Raw genomic sequence first — 22,150 nt, 5'->3', positions numbered from 1 at the left:
CCATGTATCTTTTTGTTACACTTTACAAATACTTGCTACTTTGTGTTGGTATAACACTTACATTTAAATTTGCTAGTCACGAGTGAAAAAATGTGGAAAAGTTCACAGGGTATGAATAATTTCTTAAAGCACTGTATACACAAGAGGGTTTAAAGATGGGCACACACATCCATTAGCAATAGTGTTGTCATCTCTGGCATCATTTGGCATTTCAAGTGCTTTAATCCTACCTAAAACAGCATAGTTGGGTGTTTATGCCCTGGTACCTTGGCAACCATTGTGCTATAGCTCTGGGCAGCCAGGTATAGGTAAATATATATTTGCAGAAGTGACAATTCAGGATCTTGTCAATGGTTGGGCAGGTGAACTGCCATGGAACTTTGTAAATTTTTTGTCAAGTTAGTACTATATCTACAGCAGCTACATAATAGTATTCAGTCATCAAACATTTATAAAATCTATACACAAAATACTGCAAAAATTGCCAGAGACTGGACAGATGGAATAAACACTTGATTACAACAAAGAGAGGTGAGGAAACCTTATTTCCAAATTCTACACAAAATAATTATGTATAATATAACCAAAATATACCTAATTTAGATCAAAGTCACAATCAGGAGGTATAATAGCTAATGCTGAGTACAAGTGCAATAGTCCCATGAACATTTTCGATCAAAGCTTACTAGAAATAAAGTTGTTGTTCTTCCATTCGTCCCTGACGCCCCAACGTACATTTCGTTAGTCCTTCCTCAGGACATGTGGTTTAGGAAGGAAGGGGGTCGGTATTAATATTTGAGGGTACCAATAAAAAAAACCTTTACATCATAATTATAGAAGTAGGGAATATATTAAAAAAGCAATCATTGGTAATATAGTGTGTCTTCCGCCTTCCGAGTGTGCTCCATAGCACCGTAGTTCTGTGGTGGAATGCACGTGTCAGATTGGACATGTGCACTAGAATAAGAAGTAGCTCATACCATCCAGGACAGATCCGTACGTGCACGCGTCACAAGTCGTCAAGGACGACTTGTGGGCATACATTCCTGAGTGCCGAGATCTGTGCTGCACCCCAAGGTATGTGCACCGATCTGCAGCCAGGTAGTACCTGTTTACAAGAATATATCAAAGGCTAAGTGAAAAGTAATAATATTCAGGTAGTAATGTCAGGTTGTAAAAAAAAAAGGGAAAATGTTGCATTAAACACTTTGTAGGAACTGTGTGTATATACATTCCAAACAATCCAGCCATTTTGACCACATTATAACAAGCACATGCCATCCTCAGCTTTGTTTTTAGAAGAGAACATTTCAACTTCTGTCTATCATCTCAATTGTAGAAAGCACTGCAGACTGTAGGCTAATAACAACCTTGCGCTGCTTGCCCACCAACCTATAAAAAGTCTAGTTGTTGCCAGGTCAAAGCTATTAGAAGCTTAAGATAAAAGTGTTGTTTCCCATGAGACTCACATTTCTGGCAATGGAGCTCATCTTAAGGTTCTGCTGGCCATGGTAATTGTAAATTTAACATAATGATACAGATTAAGCTAAACGTGCCAGAATTTTGGTTGAATTTGTGCCAAAGAACTTTCTTGTCTGGCACCACAATACAATATGCATGTGAATGCTAGCCAACGGGCATACTGTATTGTATTAATAAGGGATATAGTCTAAATTTGTGGACTAGTGAGACAAAATTCTGCAAAAATTTGACAATTTATTGGGTAAAATTAAGAAAAATAATAATTCTTGTAAAACGGACTTGATAATTTAAACATTTGCCAGATTTATCAAACAGTATGAGCTACTTGATAAGCTGGTGCATTTTAAGGCGATTTCCACAGTCTACAATTGGCCCATTTTATAAAATTTGTCATAAATTTTTGTAAACTCCTGTCTATTTAAAGTCTCATACAATATACTGTACGTATTCTACAAAATGTCCGGGACAGCCAAAATTCCTTACCTTCCTTGTGACCATTAATTGAAGTAATATTACTTTCATCCGCCACTAAAAGTAGAAAAAGCAGATAAATATCATTATTTCACTTTCACGCAGTTAAACATCTGATCTTCAACACTTAACAAGGTAAAAAGAGTATTCATTATTAGATGCACACTCGTCTTTACACATGATACCTAGATCACAAGATGTGGAACATCTGACTAACTGAGGTCTTTGGAATGCTAAGTGAAATGATTTTTTTCTTCTTTTGCAATCTACCATTTGCTGGGAATGGGGAGATATTTTGCTTGGATGTCTGCTGATTTTCACATAAATCATTGAGAGATCTGCAAGTTTATTTCATGAAAGGCTGCTGGATTTTTTTTTTGCAATTGCAGTGGCTTTAAGCCATGTATAAGAATTCTTCAAAGCATGAAAATAAGTCATGCAAGGCACATCAATACGTCACAGCCACTGAACCATAATCCACAGTCTAGAAACTGGACAAGCCATTGCTATTATTTATAGGTACAGCTATAACGTTCACGGTGAACTTGGACTATGCATAGACGTGTGAAGAAAAAAATATATACTTTGAAAAACACAATATCAACAGGTTTGACAGCAAACTTTCATCGACTGTCTATGTAGATCAGACTTGCCTTCACATTTCTACAATCAAAAAGCTGAAACAAGTCCAAGTTGTCTATATAAAGAACTTTGGTAAGAAGGATCAATACTGGAGAATCTTCTCCAACATGGTGCAGAACGTGGGTGAAAATTCAAAACTGAATTTTATGTATAACACTAAAACAATAAGAATAACAAAGATCAATGAGGTCTGAGTGCTCAGACCACACCAAGATATGGTGGTGGAGGTATTTGGTCTAGCGAGTCCAGTTGATGACACTTAGACACATTAGCATTTTTATTGTAGACGTTGACATTTTGGGCTTTTTCCTAGTTCTTTCTCATCCAGGGTGTCACGCTAGGTATGGGGAAGTAGACCTTGTGTCTAGGGAGAGGAAAGATGGTGACCCCTGACCGAACCTACTGCTGGTCCCTGGGGTCCCTCAACACCCTATATAGATTGTAGACCTATGCACCGAGCCTGATAACTGAGCCTGGGTATCTCTAGTGCTTATTTCTCAATAAAGAAGGCAGAAATTTTTATGGAAAATGTTGGTGCTGGACCTTTTCTTTTTTCTAATTAACTTGTGATAGCCAGCCACGTCCACGCACCTATGGATCTGCAGAACTAACGGCGAGCTTTCTCCCCACTCCTGTTTCCTTTGGATTACATATCAATATCATTAATTTCAATAATTTTCACATCCAGGAGCCACCTGGGCTACCAACAGCTGATTGGTGCCAGGTGTCAGACCTCTAGCAATCTGATTGGTCATCAAGATTTATTATCTAAACAACCCCTTTAAACATACTTTATACTGAACAACTGTACATCCAAAATTATAATTACTATTTATTGAGAATTATTTCAAATAAACCCTTAAAGGGAATCTGTCACTAGTTTTTTAGTTATAAACTAAAACTAGCACCTATAAAGGTGTATGTTATCCCCTGACTTGCGCTGTACACCACACAAATACCTTTAAAACTTCTCCGGTGCTGTATGATAATCCTTGGGTCCGATCTTATTGGCGACCTTGGTTGCAGGTCCTGTACCTCCTTTCCATGCTGATCGCCGTCCTCTGCTGATGATTGACGTGGATGACACCTCCAGCGCCATTCACATCGCTGGGCAAAATCTTGCACCTGCGCAGAGGCACTTCACTGTGACCTAATGCAGGCAGTGCCAAATACATACAGTAGGTGCATGTGCGCAAACTTGTGAAGTATCTGTGTAGGTGCAAGATTTTGCCCGGAGATGTGGTTTTTGTCTCCAGTGTCATCCACATACCTAGGCTACAACTCGCGCATGTGCAGAGACTTTGCCACTTTGTGCATGCACACCTATGTATTTGACATTGCCTGCAGTAGGGCAGAGCGAAGAGTGCCTCCGCAAGCCGGCAATGTCTCTATGCAGGCGTGAGGTTTAGCCGGGGTATGTGGATGGCGCAGGAGGCATCATACAAGTCAATCACCACAGGAGTACAGCAATCAGTGTGGAGAGGAGTGACTGAAGCCTCAAGGAAGGACGCCCATCAGACTGAACCCAAGGATTACCATACAATGTAGGAGATTTTCAAAAGGTATTTGTGGGGTGCACAGGGCAAGTCCAGGGATAAGATACACTTTTATAGAATGCAGCACAGGTGCTGCTTAAAGTGCTGGTTTTAGTATAGCACTCAAACACTGGTGACAGGTTCCCTTTAACTTTTAAAGGACCCTTAAAGGACCTCTAAGTTTTGCATTGGGAATGTGGTGGATCATTTTTTGTGTTTTGTGACCACATATTTTGATAGACTGCAATATTTATATAACATTAACTTTTTGTGCCTTGCTTGGCATAAGGGCAGGGTATAGCAGGACAGACATTATGTATTATAGCAAAATAGGAGTGGTTTAAGATGCAAAACCGTGCACCAAGATTTTGGTGCAAACTAAACCTTAAGATAAAACTTGAAGGAAGTAAATTTATACTAGAAAATCTAAATAATGCCCCAGATTTATAAAACAGCACAAGTTGCTGTGATAAATCAGGTACACTGTAAACCAATCTAGCCTAAAGTTACACTTTCTAAATTTTACACAGTATGTATTCGACCCAGCAGATCAGTTATTATGGAAGAATAAATAGTGATTTTGGTGTTACCCCAAACTTCTGAAAAGTATTACCAGGTAGAAAAATTGCTTTAAAAGTAATATCCTTCGCTGTATATAAGCAGGTTCTCCTCTAGACTTGAAAAGGAGAAGCGCTTGCTGTTACGGTGAATTCCTATTTCTCAGATAATAAGCATTGGTGGGTGGAATTTGATGAGGTTAGACTGTTTCCTGTAAGTTAGGTTTTGGAACAAAGCAAGAATTAATGTGTGACAGAAAGCACCTAACAATTTCACGGTAAAATAAACCATTGCATAGTGCAGGACAGCTGTGAATTGGCTCCACTCAGTCTGTAGGGGTTATTCTCTTGCTCATCATTTCTTATAAGAAACATCTCACATTTTTTAACAGACATGGATTTACAAAACTAAACTAATGTAAAAAAAAAAGTGAAAATAGAAGGAGACAAGGTTTTTTAAAACCCTTGTATAATTCTTCACCATTTGGTATTGCATATAATTTCTTGCTTATTATACAGTGCCTTGAGAAAGTATTCACTCCCTTGACTTTTTACCAATTTTGTTACATTACAACCTGTGTTTAAATATTTTTGGAATCCAATTTATATGTGATGCATCAGCACTAAATAGTCTAAATTGAGGAAGTGAAGACAGAAAAATATTGGCAAAAATTGAATTTATTGTATATAAAATCAATTACCTTCATAAGTCACATGCTTAGTGAAAGAAAGTCAACCTGTGTGCAATCTAAGTGTGCCATAGTCTGTCAAAATATACACACCTTTTCTGAAAAGCCACAGAGACTGCAACACCATTAACTTCTTAACAACCATGAGCAGTAATATTATGTCCTAGTGGTCATAGTGTTAATCCCTGCGGGCTGCAGCGAGCAGCCTCCGGCGATCAGCTCACATTTCAGCTGATTTATACAGCTGACATGTGTGCCTGCTAGGCACGAGCGGAGTCGCTATCCGCCCGTGCCTTTTAACCTCATAAATGGCGCTGTCAATATGTGACAGTGCCATTATAATAGCGATCGCGTTATAACTTTACTAACAAGTATATTATATCGGAAGTCATGTGATGTGATCATGTGGATCCGGTGGTTGTCATGGTAGCACAGGGTCATGTGTTGACTCCTGTATTCAAATGACTCAGATCCTGTAAGAAACTGCCGAGTGCTGCTTGTTACAAGAGATGATAATTTCTCCCAGTCTGAGTGGTGCTGCTCTGATCGGAAGAAATGAATGCACGATCAGCTTGCTGATCATTATAGTCCCCTAGGGGACCTAAAAAAATTAAAAAAAAGTTTAAAAAAGGATTAAAAATTAAAAAAAACAAAAAACTAAAAGTTCAAATCACCCCCATTTCACTTAATTGAAAATTAAAGGGTTAAAAAAAAATATACACACATTTGGTATCGCCGCATTCAGAAATGCCCGATCTACGAAAATATAAAATCAATTAATCTAATCGGTAAACGGCATAGCGGCAAAAAAAATCCAAACGCCAAAATTCCGTTTTATGGTCGCCGCAAATTTTGCAATAATAGGCGACCAAAACTTATCACCTGCACAAAAATGGTACGGTTAAAAACGTCAGCTCAAGATGCAAAAAACAAGCCATTAATAATCCATAGTTCCGAAAAAGTGAGAACACTATGGATCACGGAATATGGTGCAAAATGTATGCCACTTTTTTCGGACAAACTTCTGATTTTTTTAACCACTTAGATAAAAGTAAACCTATACATGTTTGGTGTCTGCAAATTCGGAACGACCTCAGGCATCACACTGACCCATCGGTTTTACCATATAGGGAACACAATGAATACAATATCTCAAAAACAATCGTGCAATCACTTTTTTTTTGCAATTTTTCCGCATTTGGAATTTTTTCACCGTTTTCCAGTACACTATATGGTAAAACTCATGGTTTAAAAGTACAGCTTGTTCTGCAAAAACGAGCCCTCACATGACCATATTGACTGAAAAATAAAAAAGTTACGTCTCTTGGAATAGTGGCAAAAAAAAACAGAGAGCGTAAAATCGTCCGGTCGTGAAAAGGTTAAGCAAGGGACACCACTAACCAAACAACACCATAAAAAAACAAGTTGATCTCCAAACAGGTAAGCGACAAAGGTTTTGAAAAGTACAAGTCAGGGTTGGGTTCTAAAAAAATATCCCAAAACGCTCAGACCGGGCAAAGAGGGCACTAATCAGAAAGGCAGCACAGAGACCAAAGATAACCCTGAAGGAGTTTCATAGTTCCCAAGCAGAGACTGGATTATCTGTCCATATGACAACAATAAGCTGTACACTGGATAATGCTGGCCTTTAAGGAAAAGTGGTTACAAAAATAAAACTTTGCTTACCGATAAAATTTTAAAGGCTCGTTTTAATTTTGCTAAAAAACATGTGAGAAACTCCCCAAATATATAGAGGAGGGTACTTTGATCAGATCAGCTCAAAATGTAACTTTTTGGGTATTATGGTAAACACTATATTTGGAGCCAAACCAACACTGCTCATCACACCAAAACACCATTCCCACAGTGACACATGGCGGTAGCATCATACTAAGGGGATGTTTTATGTCATCAGGGACAGAGAAAATGGTCAGAGTCGAGGGGAAGATGGATGGTGTGAAATACAGGGATATTCTTGAGGAAAACCTGTTTCAGTCTGTCAGTGATTTGAGACTGGGAGGGAGATTACCCTTCTAACAAGACAAAGACAAGACAAAGACCCAAAGCATACTGCTAAAGTACTGCAAAAGTAACATTTTAGTGGTTTAAGGAGAAACGTGTAAATGTATTTTAGTGGCATAATCAAAAGCCAAGACCATAATCTAACTTGAGAATCTGTGGTGAGACTTGAAGATTGATGTTCACTAGGGGAAACCATCTCACTTGAAGGAGTTGGAGCAGTTTTGCCTTGAGGAATGGGCAACAATCCCAGTGGAAGATGTGGAAAGCTCATAGAGACTTATCCAAGGCGACTTGCAGCTGTAACTGCCGCAAAAGGAGGATTTACAAAGTACTGACTTTAGGGGGCAATAGTTATGCACAGTGAAATTTTTCAGTTATTTTGACCTTTTCTGATTACACACCGCAGTCAACGTTTGCCATTTTGTTTCTTCAAAATTGCATAACTATTTTCAATATAAATGAGATATTCTAAGATCTTGCTATTTCTAAGGCAGGTGTATTGTGATAGATATAGATTTCTACTTTATTTTAGTACTAGGGCCCCAGAGTTTTCAATCCAAACAGAGCTAAAGCACATTGAAAAAAATGTTATACACAACACTTATTGGACTTGTGATTTTAAGTTCTTTATATTTTCATACCTGATATAAAATGTTTGAGTGATCGCAAGTAGAATAATAAAATGTAATATTAAGCCACCCTATTAACTCGGAATCACTGGTACGTCGTTTAGTGAGACGGTACCATAAGTGAAGACACCAAAAAGTTTTCATGAACCAATAACAATGAGGATTAGAGAGAGACACAATTGTTTAAGTAACAGACTAAAAAATTCTAAAGTAATTTCCAAGGGTCTTGTATCCATTAAACTGCTGAACAATCCAATATGAAATGGAGAAATACAGAAGTTGCAGCGTCTCCCCAAGAATACCCAACCTCCCATTATGGTGGTAATTAGGTTCAATAACAAAAAGAGATTTACCCACCCTACCCATCTCATGCATCCCCTTGGCCTTTTACCCTGTGTTATCTGCATGCAGGCATGTGTCCTGCTACGCATGTGGCTCCATTCATCTCTCTAAGGCAGGTTACTGGTTGTGTATACTAGTGCAGTTCTCTTTGCGTCATTTAGTGTATGCACTTTTGTCTGTTGTTATACTTGCATTGTCTGGTACCTGCATTATATCAATTATTGGGTAAATCTCTTTTTGTTATTGAACCTATTAGGGTCTTGCTGCATTGTATATTATTGAACCAATTTGGGTCCTGCTTTATTGTACATATTTATTGGAGTCTCGTATTTTGGGTTCTTTGGCCTGTTGAGGGGGTGGGGTGCTGTTTGGTGCCATATACCATTGGTACTAAATGTGTGTACAAGCTGTTGCTTTTTAATTGTTTTTATCTCATATCTGTGTTTTGGTATGTTTTTTTTCATATAAATAAATGATATTTGCTACTATTTCTGGTGATCCCACTATATGCGCATTTTCTTTCTCTCTCTACTTCAATTCTACCTTTAAGGTGGTGTCACACATAGCGACGCAGCAGTGATTACGACCAGCGATCGGACCTTATCAGGATCGCTGCGGCGTTGTTACATGGTCGCTGGTGAGCTGTCAAACAGGCAAATCTCATCAGCGACCAGTGACCAGCCCCCAGCCAGCAGTGACACGTGGAAGCGTAACTAAGGTAAATATCGGGTAACCAAGGAAAGCACTTCTCTTGGTTACCCGATATTTACCTTTGTTACTAGCGTCCGCCGCTCTCACGCTGCCAGTGCCAGCTCCCTGTTCCCTGCACTCCTAGCCAGAGTACACATCGGGCTAATTACCCGATGTGTACTCCAGCTACGTATGCAGGGAGCAGGGAGCCGGCACTGGCAGCGTGAGAGCGGCGGACGCTAGTAACTAAGGTAAATATCGGGTAACCAAGGAAAGGGCTTCTTGGTTACCCGATGTTTACCGTAGTTACAGTTTTCCGCAGGCTGCCAGACTGCTCCCTGCTCGCTTCAGTTCGTCGCTCTCTCGCTGTCACACACAGTGATGTGTGCTTCACAGCAGGAGAGCAAAGTCCAAAAAATGAAGCAGGACATTCAGCAACGACCGGCGACCTCACAGCAGGGGCCAGGTCATTGCTGGATGTCACACACAGCGTCAGCGACGGGACGTCGCTGCTACGTCACAGAAAATGGTAACTTAGCAGCGACGTCGTTCTCGTCGTCGCTATGTGTGACACCACCTTTAGACTAGTTGTCATAATTATACCTCTGATGTAAGGTGTACTACTGCACTGGCATACACTGACAGAAATCATCCTTATGGCCCTGTCCTGTCCTGCCCTGTATGTCACCCTAAGTACTTTTTTTTTACAGCATGCTCTTACATAAAACATTGTAGCCAACTAAAATACTCTACACCCCGAAACCCCCCCCCAAAAAAAAAAGATGAGGTGACCGAATTATGCATACGCTGGGTCAATCTGGCCATTATAGACATGTTATTTGTATCTGCCAGCAGCTTTGTCAGCACAAATAGTAACTGTAAAGTTCAACATCCTAATAAAATACGTCTGGTAAATACATATGATATTATCTCAGATAGACCGCTATAGGATACATTTACAACTTATATCAAAAACCTATGTGGGAAACCAAAAGGTCCTAGATAAAAGGTATGTGTCACTGAGGTGATATTAATTCTGGAAATGAAGGGTCCAGAATTAATAAGTTGTTTTAGAGGTTTTTTAATGGAACCGAATTTTAGGCCCTGGATTTTAGGATTGGCCAAAGAGCCTGGGTGGGAATGGTCACTCCCATAACTCTAATCTGGCTTTTGCAACTCCCATAAAGACAGCTAAATTGGCTCAGGTGTGTGTGGTGTTGTAGAGGTAGTCAGTCTGGCTGCTTATCCAATGGAGAGAGGAGCAAGGCCTGTGTCACTGCAAGGGTAAGAGTCCATGTGCTTAATTTGCCTACCCAGAGAAGATACTGTGATTCGTTTTCTTTTGTTACTTCCCTTTGAATACTGTCAAGGTTATTGACATTTTATAAACCTCGCCTTGTTTGACAAGAACCCAGTGTCTGTGTTTACCTGAAGCAGTGCCAGAAAGCGAGGGATCTTTAACACCTTAACGACCGCCGAAACGCCTTTTAGCGGCGACAAATTAGGGTACTTCTTCCAAACCGCCGCTTTTTAACGGCGGTCGGAAAAAAGGCTCTAGCGCCCCCCAGAGTCGGAAAATTTTCGGGGTCTCAGCTGCTGGGGGTAGCTGAGACCCTGGAGATCATAATTCAGGCCGTTTTTTCTGGTCCCCACTCACCTGATGACTGGTATACACCGTATACCGATGATCAGGTTACAGTAAATGGCAGCGCCGGTAAAAAATGAATTATCTCCATTCTGGCATAAACAAACATGTCAGAAGGGAGATAAATCTCATCCCCCGGTCCTCCCCAGTCCCCTCCGGTCCCCCGGTGTCACCAAAGTGTCCCCCTGATCCCTCCCGACCCCCCTCCCGAAAATCCAAGATGGCCGCGCGCACGCTGGCGCGCACAGCAGTGCGCCGCCCGCATTTCTCTGGTTTCTGTCGCATGTGCTATGACATATACGACAGAAAACTGCTCCCCAGGCCCTGCCAGGTCACCACCTATTCCCACCCCCGGTGTGCCCAGGTGTCCCCCGTACCTGTCTCAGCTCTGATCCCCCGCGGCCCCCTCCTCCTTCACAGTGAACGCCGGTCACACGTGCAGAGCGCGGCTGTCAGCTCAGCTTCCTGGTTTGCTTTCAGAGACGCTGTGCTGGCTGCTCGCACTCTGCAGCTGTGACCCAGGGAGGGTGAGTGCAGATTCTTTGCACCCACTCTCCTCTAATGGAGGGTCTGCACTCCTAGAAAATGGGGGATACGTTTCCTGAACGTGCCCCCCATATTCTAGAAGGTCCATAATCGTTGCGGGACTTTCACAATGGATTACAGGGACCCGATTTATTTTTTCTTTTCTTCAATAAATTGGTGAAAGAGGCAATATTTTGTGGAGTGTTTTTTCAAATAAATTTTTTTTTTGTTGTCAATTTTTTTTTTTAAAACTGTCAATTAGTTATGTCTGGTATCAAATAGACGCCGTGACATCACTAATTGCTGGGCTTGATGCCAGGTGACATTACACATCTGGTATCAACCCCATTTATTACCCCGTTTGCCACCGCACCAGGGCAACGGGATGAGTTGGGGAGAAGCACCAGGATTGGCACATCTAATGGATGCGCCACTTCTGGGGCGGCTACGGCCTGCAATTTTTAGGCTGGGAAGAGTCCAATAACCATGGCTCTTCCCACCCTGAGAATACCAAACCCCAGCTGTCAGCTTCACCTTGGCTGGTGATCTAATTTGGGGGGACCCCACGTTTTTGTTTTTTTTTAATTATTTATTTATAAATAATTAAAAAAAACAGCTTGGGGAGCCCTCCGAATTGATCACCAGCCAAGAGAAAGCTGTGAGCTGTGGTTTGCAGGCTACAGCTGTCTGCTTTACCCTAGTTGGCTATCAAAAATAGGGGGGACCCCACGTCATTTATTTTAATTATTTTTTTTCTTTTTGGGCTAAATACAAGGCTAGGCATCCTTTAGTGCCACACGAAAGGCACTAAAGGGCGCCAGCTTAGAATATGCAGGGGGGTGGGATGTTATATATGTTTGACATCTATCCATTCATCCACTGTAGCATTTTACGCTGTGTGCCCACGATCAGGGTTTGCAGCGTTTTGGGCGCAGAGTGTTTTCCCTGCATCCATAGTGATGAGTTGTGCAGTAGAAGCACAGTGGAAGGATTTTTAGAAATCTCATGCCCAGTGTGTTTCTTTTCTCCGCAGCATAAACCGACCTGTGGTGCAGCTTCCAGAGCCTCAGCAAGTCAATTTATGCTGCGAAGACGAGAGTGTTCTCTACAGGTAGAATAGAGCTAAAGTCCACGGCAGCCTGAACCCAAATCGAGGGCATGGGCAACTGTGTTCTCCCGTGGACAACACTCACATCTCTGCAGGAGAGCTGGCACTGGGTACTAGACGCCGTGTCGCTGGATCATGGCCACATAGCCTAACAGTGAGAATATTGTTCCTGCAGCAACATTTTTGTGAAGTACCTGTGGATTCAAAATGCTTACTATACTCCTGAATAAAATCCTTGAGGGGTCCAGTTTCCAAAATGGGGTCACCTGTGGGGGGTTTCTGATATATAGGTACCCAAGAGGCCCTGCTAATGTGACATGGTGCGCACAATTTAATTCAACTTTTCCAAAATTCAAATGGTGCTTCTTCCATTCCAAGCTCTCCCATTTATCCAAACAGAGGTTTTTGGCCACATATGGGGTATCCCTGCACTCACAAGAAATTGGATAACAACCTCTGGGGTCCACGTTTTGTTGTTGCCTCTTGAAAAAGTGAAAAATGTGATGCTAAAGAAACATTTTTGTGAAAAAAATGAAAATTTTCAATATGGCAACCTAAGCTTATCAAATTCTGTGAAGTATTCGTGGATTCAAAATGCTCAATATACACCTAGATAAAAGCCATGAGGTGTCTTGTTTCCAGAATGGGGTCACTTGTGGGGGACCTCCACTGTTTAGGCACCTTACGGGCTTTTAAATGCGACATAGCGTCCACTAATTATTCCAGCCAAATGTTCAGTTCAATGGCACTTTTTCCCTTCTGAGCCCTGCTGTGCACCCAAACAGTTGATTTCCACCACACATAAGGTATCAGCATACTCAGAAGAAATTGCATAATACATTTTATGCTGCTTTTTTTCCTTTTACTCTTGTTAAAAAAAAACAGCTATCTGGTTGAAGTAACAATTTTGTGGTAAAAATGTATTTTTTTATTTTCACAGCTCAACATTATAAACTTCTGTGAAGTACCTGGGGGTTCAGGGTACTCACCAAACATCTAGATAAATTCCTTAAGGGGTCTATTTTCCAGAATGGGGTCACTTGTGGGGGACCTCCACTGTTTAGGCACCTCAGGGGCTCTCCTAATGCAACATGGTGTCCGCTATTGATTGCAGCCAATTTTGCAGTCAAATTGCACTCCTTCCCTTCCGAGCCCTGCCGTGGGCCCAAACAGTTGATTTCCACCACATATAAGATATCACCAAACTCAGGAGAAATTGCACAATAAATTTCATGGTGATTTTTTTCCTGTTACCCTTGTGAAAAAAAATAGCTACCTGGTTGAAGTAACAATTTTGTGGTAAAATTTAATTTTTTTATTTTCATGGCTCAACGTTATAAACGTCTGTGAAGCACCTGGGGGTTCAGGGTACTCACCAAACATCTAGATAAATTCCTTGAGAGGTCTAGTTTCCAATATGGGGTCACTTGTGGTGGTTTTTTGCTGTTTACGTACCTTAGGGGTCCTCCAAATGCGACATGGTGCCCGCAATCTTTTTCAGCTATTTGTCCAAACGAAGGTTTCAGACCACATGTGTGGTATCACCGCGCTCATAAAAAAGTGGGTAACAAACATGTGGGTAAAAGTTTTGGAATTACCTCTTGAAAAAGTGAGAAAATTGATGCTAAAGCAACATTTTTGAGAAAAAAATGACAATTTTCAATATGACAAAGTAACGTTATCAAAATCTGTGAAGTACATGTGGGTCTAAAATGCTCACTATACCCCTCGATAGAAGCCTTAAGGGATCTAGTTTCCAAAATTGGGTCACTTGAGGGGGGTTCCTGCTGTTTAGGTACCTTAGGGGATCTGTAAATGCAACATGGTGCCCGCAATCTGTTTCAGCCAACTTTGCTTTCCAAAATTCAAATATTGCTCCTTTCGTTCCAAGGCCTCCCATTTACCCAAACAAAGGTTTCTGACCACATGTGGTGTATTGGCGCGCTCATAAGAAAGTGGGTAACAAAGTGTGAGGTCCAATTTTTGGTGTTACCTCTTGAAAAAGTAAGAAAATTAGTGCTAAAGCAACATTTTTAGGTAAAATGTTATTTTTTTTTTCATTCCACATTACTTTAGTTCCTGTGAAGCACATGAAGGGTTAATGAACTTCTTGGATGTGGTTTTGAGTACCTTGAGGGGTGCAGTTTTTAGAATGGTGTCACTTTTGGGTATTTTCTTTCACCTGGGCCTCTCAAAGTCACTTCAAATGTGGTCCCTAAAAAAATGGTTTTGTAAATTTTGTTGAAAAAATGGGAAATTGCTGATGAACTTTGAACCCTTTTAACTTCCTAACCCCAAAAAATTTAGTTTCAAAAATTGCGCTGATCTAAAGTAGACAAGTGGGAAATGTTATTTATTAACTATTTTGTGTGACATAACTCTCTGGTTTATGGGCATAAAAATTAAAATTTTAGATTTTTTCACAAATAAAATAAAAAAAATCATCCTAAATTTATCTCTAACATGAAGTCCAATATGTCACGAAAAAACATTATCAGAATCACCGGGATCCATTGAAGCGTTCCAGAGTTATTGTCTTATAAAGGGACACTGGTCAAAATTACAAAAAATGGCCTGGGCATTAAGTACAAAACTGGCTTCATCCTTAAGGGGTTAATAATAATATTATTATAATAATAATAATAATAATAATAATAATTTTTATTTCTATAGCGCCAACATATTCTGCAGCGCTTTACAATTAAGAGGGGACATGTACAGACAATATGAGACAATACAAAATAACAAAATTAAGATATATATGGTCCAGCCATCGATTTAATAGGATATTCAAAAGCAGCTGCATGAACCTGTCGGTGAGAATTTATACAGGTACAGGGGACGAGGACTGGAAGTAAGTTTTTTGAAGGGCAGAAAGGGACTAGATTAGATCAGGGCAGTGAGGTGATAGGCTAGTCTAAAGAAATGCGTTTTTAGGGCCCGCTTAAAGGTGTGGATGTTGGGAATTAATCGGATTTCTCTTGGTAGTGTGTTCCAGAGCATAGGCGCAGCTCGTGAGAAATCTTGAAGACGGGAGTGGGAGGTTCGAATTGTTGAGGATGTCAGTCTTAAGTCATTAGCAGAGCGGAGGGCACGGGTGGGGTGATAGACAGAGATGAGGGAGGAGATGTAGGGTGGTGCAGAACTGTGGAGAGCTTTGTAAGTGAGAGTGATAAGTTTATATTGGATTCTGTAACTGATAGGCAACCAGTGCAATGACTGGCAAAAAGCAGAGGCATCAGTGAAGCGGTTGCAGAGGAAAATGATCCTGGCTGCGAAATTCAGAATGGATTGGAGAGGGGAGAGTTTAGTAACAGGGAGACCAATTAGTAGAGAGTTACAATAATCCAAGCGAGAATGAATGAGAGCGACAGTAAGAGTTTTTGCAGAGTCAATATGTTAAGACTGCATTTCTGCAGTTTATTTGGGAGTACTTTCTAAATACTCCTAAAAACGGAAACTACAACCATTCTGCAGAAACCTATTTTGAGCATGGCATAAAAAAATGACACAGGATCATCTCCCTAAGTTAGAGCCTTAGGTTAGGGCCACACGAGCACTACTGAGAGTGCATCGCATGACACTCGGCTGTTGCTCTGCTGGAGTGTAAGCCAAGTGTCATGCCTCTGTGATGGAATCCTGCGATTGCAGCAAAGCCGCAAAGGAGAGGATGGATATGTGACGCCCTGTGCCTAGTCACTAAAGGTAATAACTACATGTGTATTTCCATCTGTATACCATGTATTGTTAGCCTTAATGAGAATTAGGTTTTCTCTGCTGTTCACCACAAAACACACATTTGCATACACTTCCTTGCTAGGACTGTTCTTTTGAGGTAAAACCAACACTTAAGACTGAGCCCTAAAAGCTAAAAGGAGATAGGGGAGGGTGAAGTGAGGAGTGTACTAAGTAGTGATGGGCAGTCCGGCTCTTTTTGGTGATCCGGTTCCCATAGCTTCACTCACCAAAAAGAGTTGGATCTTTTAGATCGTTCTCGGTTCCTTATTAAATATGTGTTCACCCCAGGTGAACACATATTTAAGATTATAGTGATGCTGCTGAAACCCCACCCACCCGTGGCTAAAGCTCGCCCACTTTCAAGGGCCCAATTAGATCATTGAGTGGGCGAAGTTTAGCCACGGGTGGGCGGGGTTTAAGAGGCAAAAAGAGCCGTTTAGAGATTTTAGTGGCTCTCTTTAATGATCCGGCTCCTGTCAGTCACTGCAGGGAGCCGGATCTTTGTGTCGGATCGTTCACAACCGACAAATCACTAGTACTAAGGAGAGGTCCTGTCCTGAGGTAATTGCAAAAACCTCTGGAGGACCAGCTACACTTGACAGGGTATCAGTCCCTAGGTCACCAGTGCTTTCAAAGTCGGTGACAAACTGAGAGACTGCAGCCTTTTTACAAGGGGCAGTGAAATTACGGGAGCACAGTGGCACATGTGAGTCTGGAAACTTCTAGAAGAAATAGTGAGTTTTCCTTCAGGATTCCAGTCACCTGCTCGTTAGATGGGATAACAAATTCAGATTGTTCTTGTCTTGGGAATCCCAGGATACCGAGATACCTATTCCCAGGTAGGGAAATAGTAGCAGAGGAAGAGTACACTATCACCATACAGCAGAGAAACTAACTCTCATCAGAGCAGGAAGTACCCCCATCATTGGATGCTGTGATAACATTCTACAGAGATACAATAAAAAGTTAAAAGCTCCCTGTCCTGTCTCTGGCTGAATTATTCCCTGCTGCGATGCTTGTAAGGTGAATAAAAGCTGCAAAAAATATCCCTTTGATGTGAACAGTCCTCTTCCTACTATTGTTGGATGCTGGGATATGTGGGAGTATTCCATTCTATAATATATAATAATATATTATATTCCATAATTACATTCCCTGCTGCGCCATCTCTACCTCAACATCCCCAGGTGGGGCAACCCTAGTTGGGTGGGGCAAGAGGACAACCCTCTGGCACTGCGCACAACCACCTAATTCCTGGGACCCTCCTACAGTGCCCGGCCATACCAAAGCCGAACATCCCAACTGGTGTCACAAAATCTTTATTTATTAGTTTTATTTATTTTACTTCTCCCCCTTTTAAGCATCATTTTTAACCCCCATTACAAAAGCCTGTTGCTTGCGCCTGATATGGCCACATTGCCACTCGAAGACAACACGGTGACATCAGAGGTCTACCGGGTGCGGCATAGGTGCGGAGGGGGAGAGGGAGAAATCTTCCAATCTCCTCCATTATCAGCTGATGCATATATCGCAGTTCACTTCGCTGTAATGTGAGTGCAGTGCGATGTTTCTGTTGGGGGCGGCGGCCAGCTTCCCCGTCGCGGGGGCTGCTCGAGGAGATCGTGCTTGGATCCGGTGCCTCCTCCTCGGTGGCTCGAGCGGGCCAGACCCGGGGCTTGAGCAGCGTTCCTTGCGCACGAGTGAAAAAGGGGTGGAATTTGGATTTGGGATATATACAGAGTTTGTGATGCCACCCACGGGTTGTGGTGATGGTGGGCGCCACCGCTACTGGTGACGGGGTTCCCGGGAGCGATGGCGGGGAGCAGCTAGGTGTTGACCCCTCCGTGGGTAGGGGCGGTTGGTCCCGGGGCCCGGTAAGAGGTTGGGTTCCCGTAGGATGAGGTTCACAGGGTGCAGGGTTGCGGTGCAGCGCAGCGCGGTGCCGGATGGCACAGGTGTACTCACTCAGACACAGATGGACAGAGTCTCTGGTAAATCAAACGGCTGGATAGCCGGGGGCCCACAGCCGGCTGCGGTGTTCTCCCTGGATGGGTTGATGGTGGCTGTCGTTTCCCTGAACCTGTGTTTTGTATCTTCACTCCAATGCCTGGGCACCGGTAGTCCGCTCTCCGACATATACGTGTGAGAGGAGCCCTTTTTCCCGCAGACGCTGGCCCTTTGGATCTCTGGCCCTTGGCGGTGGCACTTATCTGGAACGGTTGGGCTGTTGCCTTCAATCGGGACTTGGGTGGGAATGAACCCCTGAGGTCCAGACCACAATCAGAAAATTTGACTAGAGGTTGGCTTTAAGCCTAGTCGGGATCTGAGTACCCTGCCTGGTGTTTGGCTCCAATCGGCTCCCCGATTCGGTACCGGCGGGCCACCGCCCGACCCCGGTCCTACGGTTCCGCTGACCTTTACCAACTCCTGCAGACGGCCATCACCATCTGCCGACCTTGCTGGACGTGCCTGGGATCCAACCCAGACACCCACAGTTTTCACTCCTCACTCACTCTACTGCCCACAACGGGACTCTCTGACTGACTACTGTGTTTTCCCGCCTCAAGGTCTGTGAACTCCTCGGCGGGCAGGGCCAACCGCCTGGCTCCGCCCCACCTGGTGTGGACATCAACCCTGGAGGATGGCAACAAGGGTTTCATGTGTGACTGGTGTGACCTGTTCAGGGAAGGGTGGGTGTATGATGTTGTGTAGTGACCTGTGACCCCTGGGGTCCAGGGCGTCACATTTCTCTCGCACCCATAGATTTGTATGGGTGCAAGAGAAAACAAATCGGATTCCACCCGCAGCATGCTGTGATTGTATTCTCGTTTTGATTAGGGCTGAGAAAAAAATTACTCATGGGAGCTGCTCCATAGAGTAACATTGGCCGAATGGAATGTGATTTTTATCGCATTCCACTCGCTCAGTTTTACTCACCGTGTGTCCTTAGCCTTATTCATGCACTGGTAACAAAGGGTTTGGATGTCAGTCACTTTTACCCTTCCTGTCTGGCAAAGAAATTGTCGTTAACCAATAAATTACTATATTTTGTACTATATTATTCCATATCCCAAATACTTTGAGTTTCATGTCATATATTGTGGTCAAAAAAGTTGCCTTTTTTGCAGGTCAATTCAAATAAGTTTTTTTTAGAAACTGAGCTCTACAAAAATGTCTTTTCTTCTTAGCAGACCATTGTCCTGCTTATTGATTGAAATAATGACACTTTTTTACAAGCAGACATATGATATTTTTATGTATTGACTTTGATTTATCTCTGTGCATGTTATCTGCAGTTCTAGGTTGTCTTCTAATCTTTCAATCACTTGGACAGTTGTATGGGTTTGGTACGCGTCAATCATTCACCGTCAAAAAAGAAAATATATCTTTCAAATCTTTTATCCAACTAAACAACTTCTGGACTTTGGAAAAGACATTCAGGTTGTTTAAATGTAGTGGAAGAGACACAATCTTTAGATGCAGACTTGAGTTATATCTATTTGATGATACTACTAAAAGAGAAAATAGTTGGGTATGAAGCTGATATAAAGATGTGGCTACTGGGAGAACAAACTGAAAATTGTGTCCACTTTATAGGAGTATATAACAACAGACTGTAAATTTAATATGATGTAAAAACAAGCTATGTTCGTGTCTACTGCATTTCACCACTTTTATAGGCAGTTAACACAAGAGATGCAGACACTGTCATCTTACAAAACAGAATTTCCTATTAGTGCAGCATATTCTAGAAAAAGGTACATAGAAAAGTGAACTGATTTAAGGCCAAACAAATTTGTGTTGCACTTTCGGAAATTCACTGGACTTTGTGAGTTTGAACAATTTACTATTCCTTTTGCACAAATCACCAAAAATGCAGAAGTTTATATCTGTCAGAGAAGGCTAACTTGACCAAGAGCATAACCATGCGGAATTCCCAATAAAGCCTTGCAGTTATTTCCTCACATGGTGTAACACATCAAATAGCTGTGTTTGCCCCTCATCAGTGTGTGGCGCCCCTGACCTGGTCAGGCACCACTGAGTACTGCACCCACGCCTGGGTCAGTACAAAACAGGTAATCCTAAAGGCTGACTAGGGTGTGGACACACACAGACACGTAGTAACCAGGACACACACACAGCTTAGAGGGGACCCCTGGGCAGACCCAGGGAGGGGGCTTAGCCCTAGCATCCCAGCTAGTGGTGGGTAGTGAGACTGGAAGCTGCAGAGTGTGCACTGGCAGCCAGAGGAGAGGAATGGAGCAGCCGCGTCTGAGGTGTAGGGCAGAGGAGCAGGACACGCTCAGACCCTGCACCTGTAGTGGCTGCTGGTGGGAGAGAGCAGCTACCCAGTGGTGCTGCCTGAAAACCACGTAGTGAAGAGGTGGCTGAGTAAGGAGACTACCGGTAGGCCAGGCCCGCATGGGGAAACAGGTCCCCAGAGCAGGAACCCATCTACTCAGCCTGCCATGCCTGCTGGTGAGGGTACTGGATGTACCTCACCAAACCACCCAGAGTCCGCAGCATCAACAGCAACGAATGGGCCCATAAGTAAAATAAGGCAAGCAGCCAGCATTACTTGGTCCACGCTGTCAGCAAACAGGCCAGAAAGGGGAGAACGGCAGTTGCGACTTCCCTTGGTGATTCCCGCTACACTACAAGTTAGGGGTCACCCCAAACAAGAAGGGCTAGGAAGGAGAGTCAGCAGTCACCCCTGGATCAGCCTGAAGGATACCTGGTTCCACTTGGTTCATCACATCATTGCCCAGGTTGACTCACCCCTACCATCTAAAAGTGAGTAAAAACCCTGAAAGACATTGCTGCCTGTGTGTGAGTTCTTCTGCGACTTGTGGTACCACACACTACACCCGAGCCCCTGGGGCCAGCCACACTCTCGGGAGGCCATAACACCAGACTGCATTTACCATCAGCCCCAGACGCTCTCTAAACTGCAGTAGCGGTCGCCCATGACCGCAATTACAGAGAGTGGCGTCATGATTCCCTTTGAAGTTAACCTGACCTACCTGTGGCCAGAAGATTCCCAACACGTGAAGATCCTGAGGCGACCTGAAGGTAATGGGGCTTCACAAGTGCAAAGTACAATTGAGTGAAATGCCTTCCACAGAAGCCCTAATGAGTAAAATTTTAGAGAGAGCTAAGTCAGCATAGGGAGACTTATACAGACTGCATGGTCTATAAGTCTCCCTACACCAACTAGTGGGCCCTCCTAAAAAAATGTTACTCCTTAGAACCCCTGTAGAATACAATGCACTCAATCATGGTGTCATGGGGTGTGAGGTGATAACAGGGGACCGAGGCTCCTGCACTGGCCTTCAGGCTAGGGGACCCTGGCTGTACCTAATCTCAAAGATACTTCTAATGGTGAAGATGTCTGGGCCGCCTTCTTTACCCTGCACCTGGCCAGCCCTAGTGTAATACCTCATCTTCCCCACCCCAGGAGAGGACAGGGAAAGGAGTGGTTGATCCCACAGATATAGACAAAAGGGAAATCTAAAAACTATTAGACAGCTAGTACACACGGAGATAAAAGACAATGCGTCAAAAGGAGGAAATGAAGAGCAAAGAGGAAATAACCAGACAGTGAGATGATTTCCATATCAAATTAAGCAGCATACAATAAATCACAAGCAACTGGAACACAACAGCACACAAACTGATTTAGCAAAAGCTATAGTCAGCATGGGAATTCAGGCTCCAACATCTTAAAAAGGCTACTAGTTACTATGATAGGTCTCCCACAATATGTGATCCAAGAGGTATCCAACAGGCCAATAGAGATTAACTCTTGCAAGCCTGATTACTAATGAGCACACAGCTGGTCGACGCCCAAGTCTCTCTGTGCAACTCGGAAGCTCAAGAGAAGGCATAGTGTGGAGTGTCAGATTCTTCAATGTGAAGAACATCAGATGCCACCATGATAATCGATGAGTTTAGAGCCAAACACCGTGTGACATATGGCTCCTTATATCTTCCCCAAAGTTGCCTCCTCCATAGTCTTTTCTAACAACAGTTTTAAGTGAGAGAATAACAGGTCAAGCATTGGAAACCGATCTG

At 42.8% G+C, this 22,150-nt stretch overlaps 1 protein-coding gene across 5 annotated transcripts in view; it reads right to left on the bottom strand.

Annotated features, from left to right (window-relative positions):
* PARD3B (par-3 family cell polarity regulator beta) overlaps positions 1 to 22,150 on the bottom strand; it is a 1,965,757-nt gene that overhangs the window by 1,303,870 nt on the left and 639,737 nt on the right. For all 5 annotated transcript variants that reach the window (XM_075317687.1, XM_075317688.1, XM_075317691.1 and 2 more), the window contains exon 16: positions 1,966 to 2,010. In XM_075317687.1, coding sequence (XP_075173802.1) covers positions 1,966 to 2,010 — 45 coding nt within the window. The remainder of the gene's footprint in view (positions 1 to 1,965; positions 2,011 to 22,150) is intronic.

Source organism: Anomaloglossus baeobatrachus, chromosome 7, assembly GCF_048569485.1.
Source record: "Anomaloglossus baeobatrachus isolate aAnoBae1 chromosome 7, aAnoBae1.hap1, whole genome shotgun sequence".
Lineage (NCBI taxonomy): Eukaryota > Metazoa > Chordata > Amphibia > Anura > Aromobatidae > Anomaloglossus > Anomaloglossus baeobatrachus.
The sequence above is the reverse complement of the archived record's forward strand: the minus strand, read 5'-3'. Positions and strand labels throughout refer to the sequence as shown.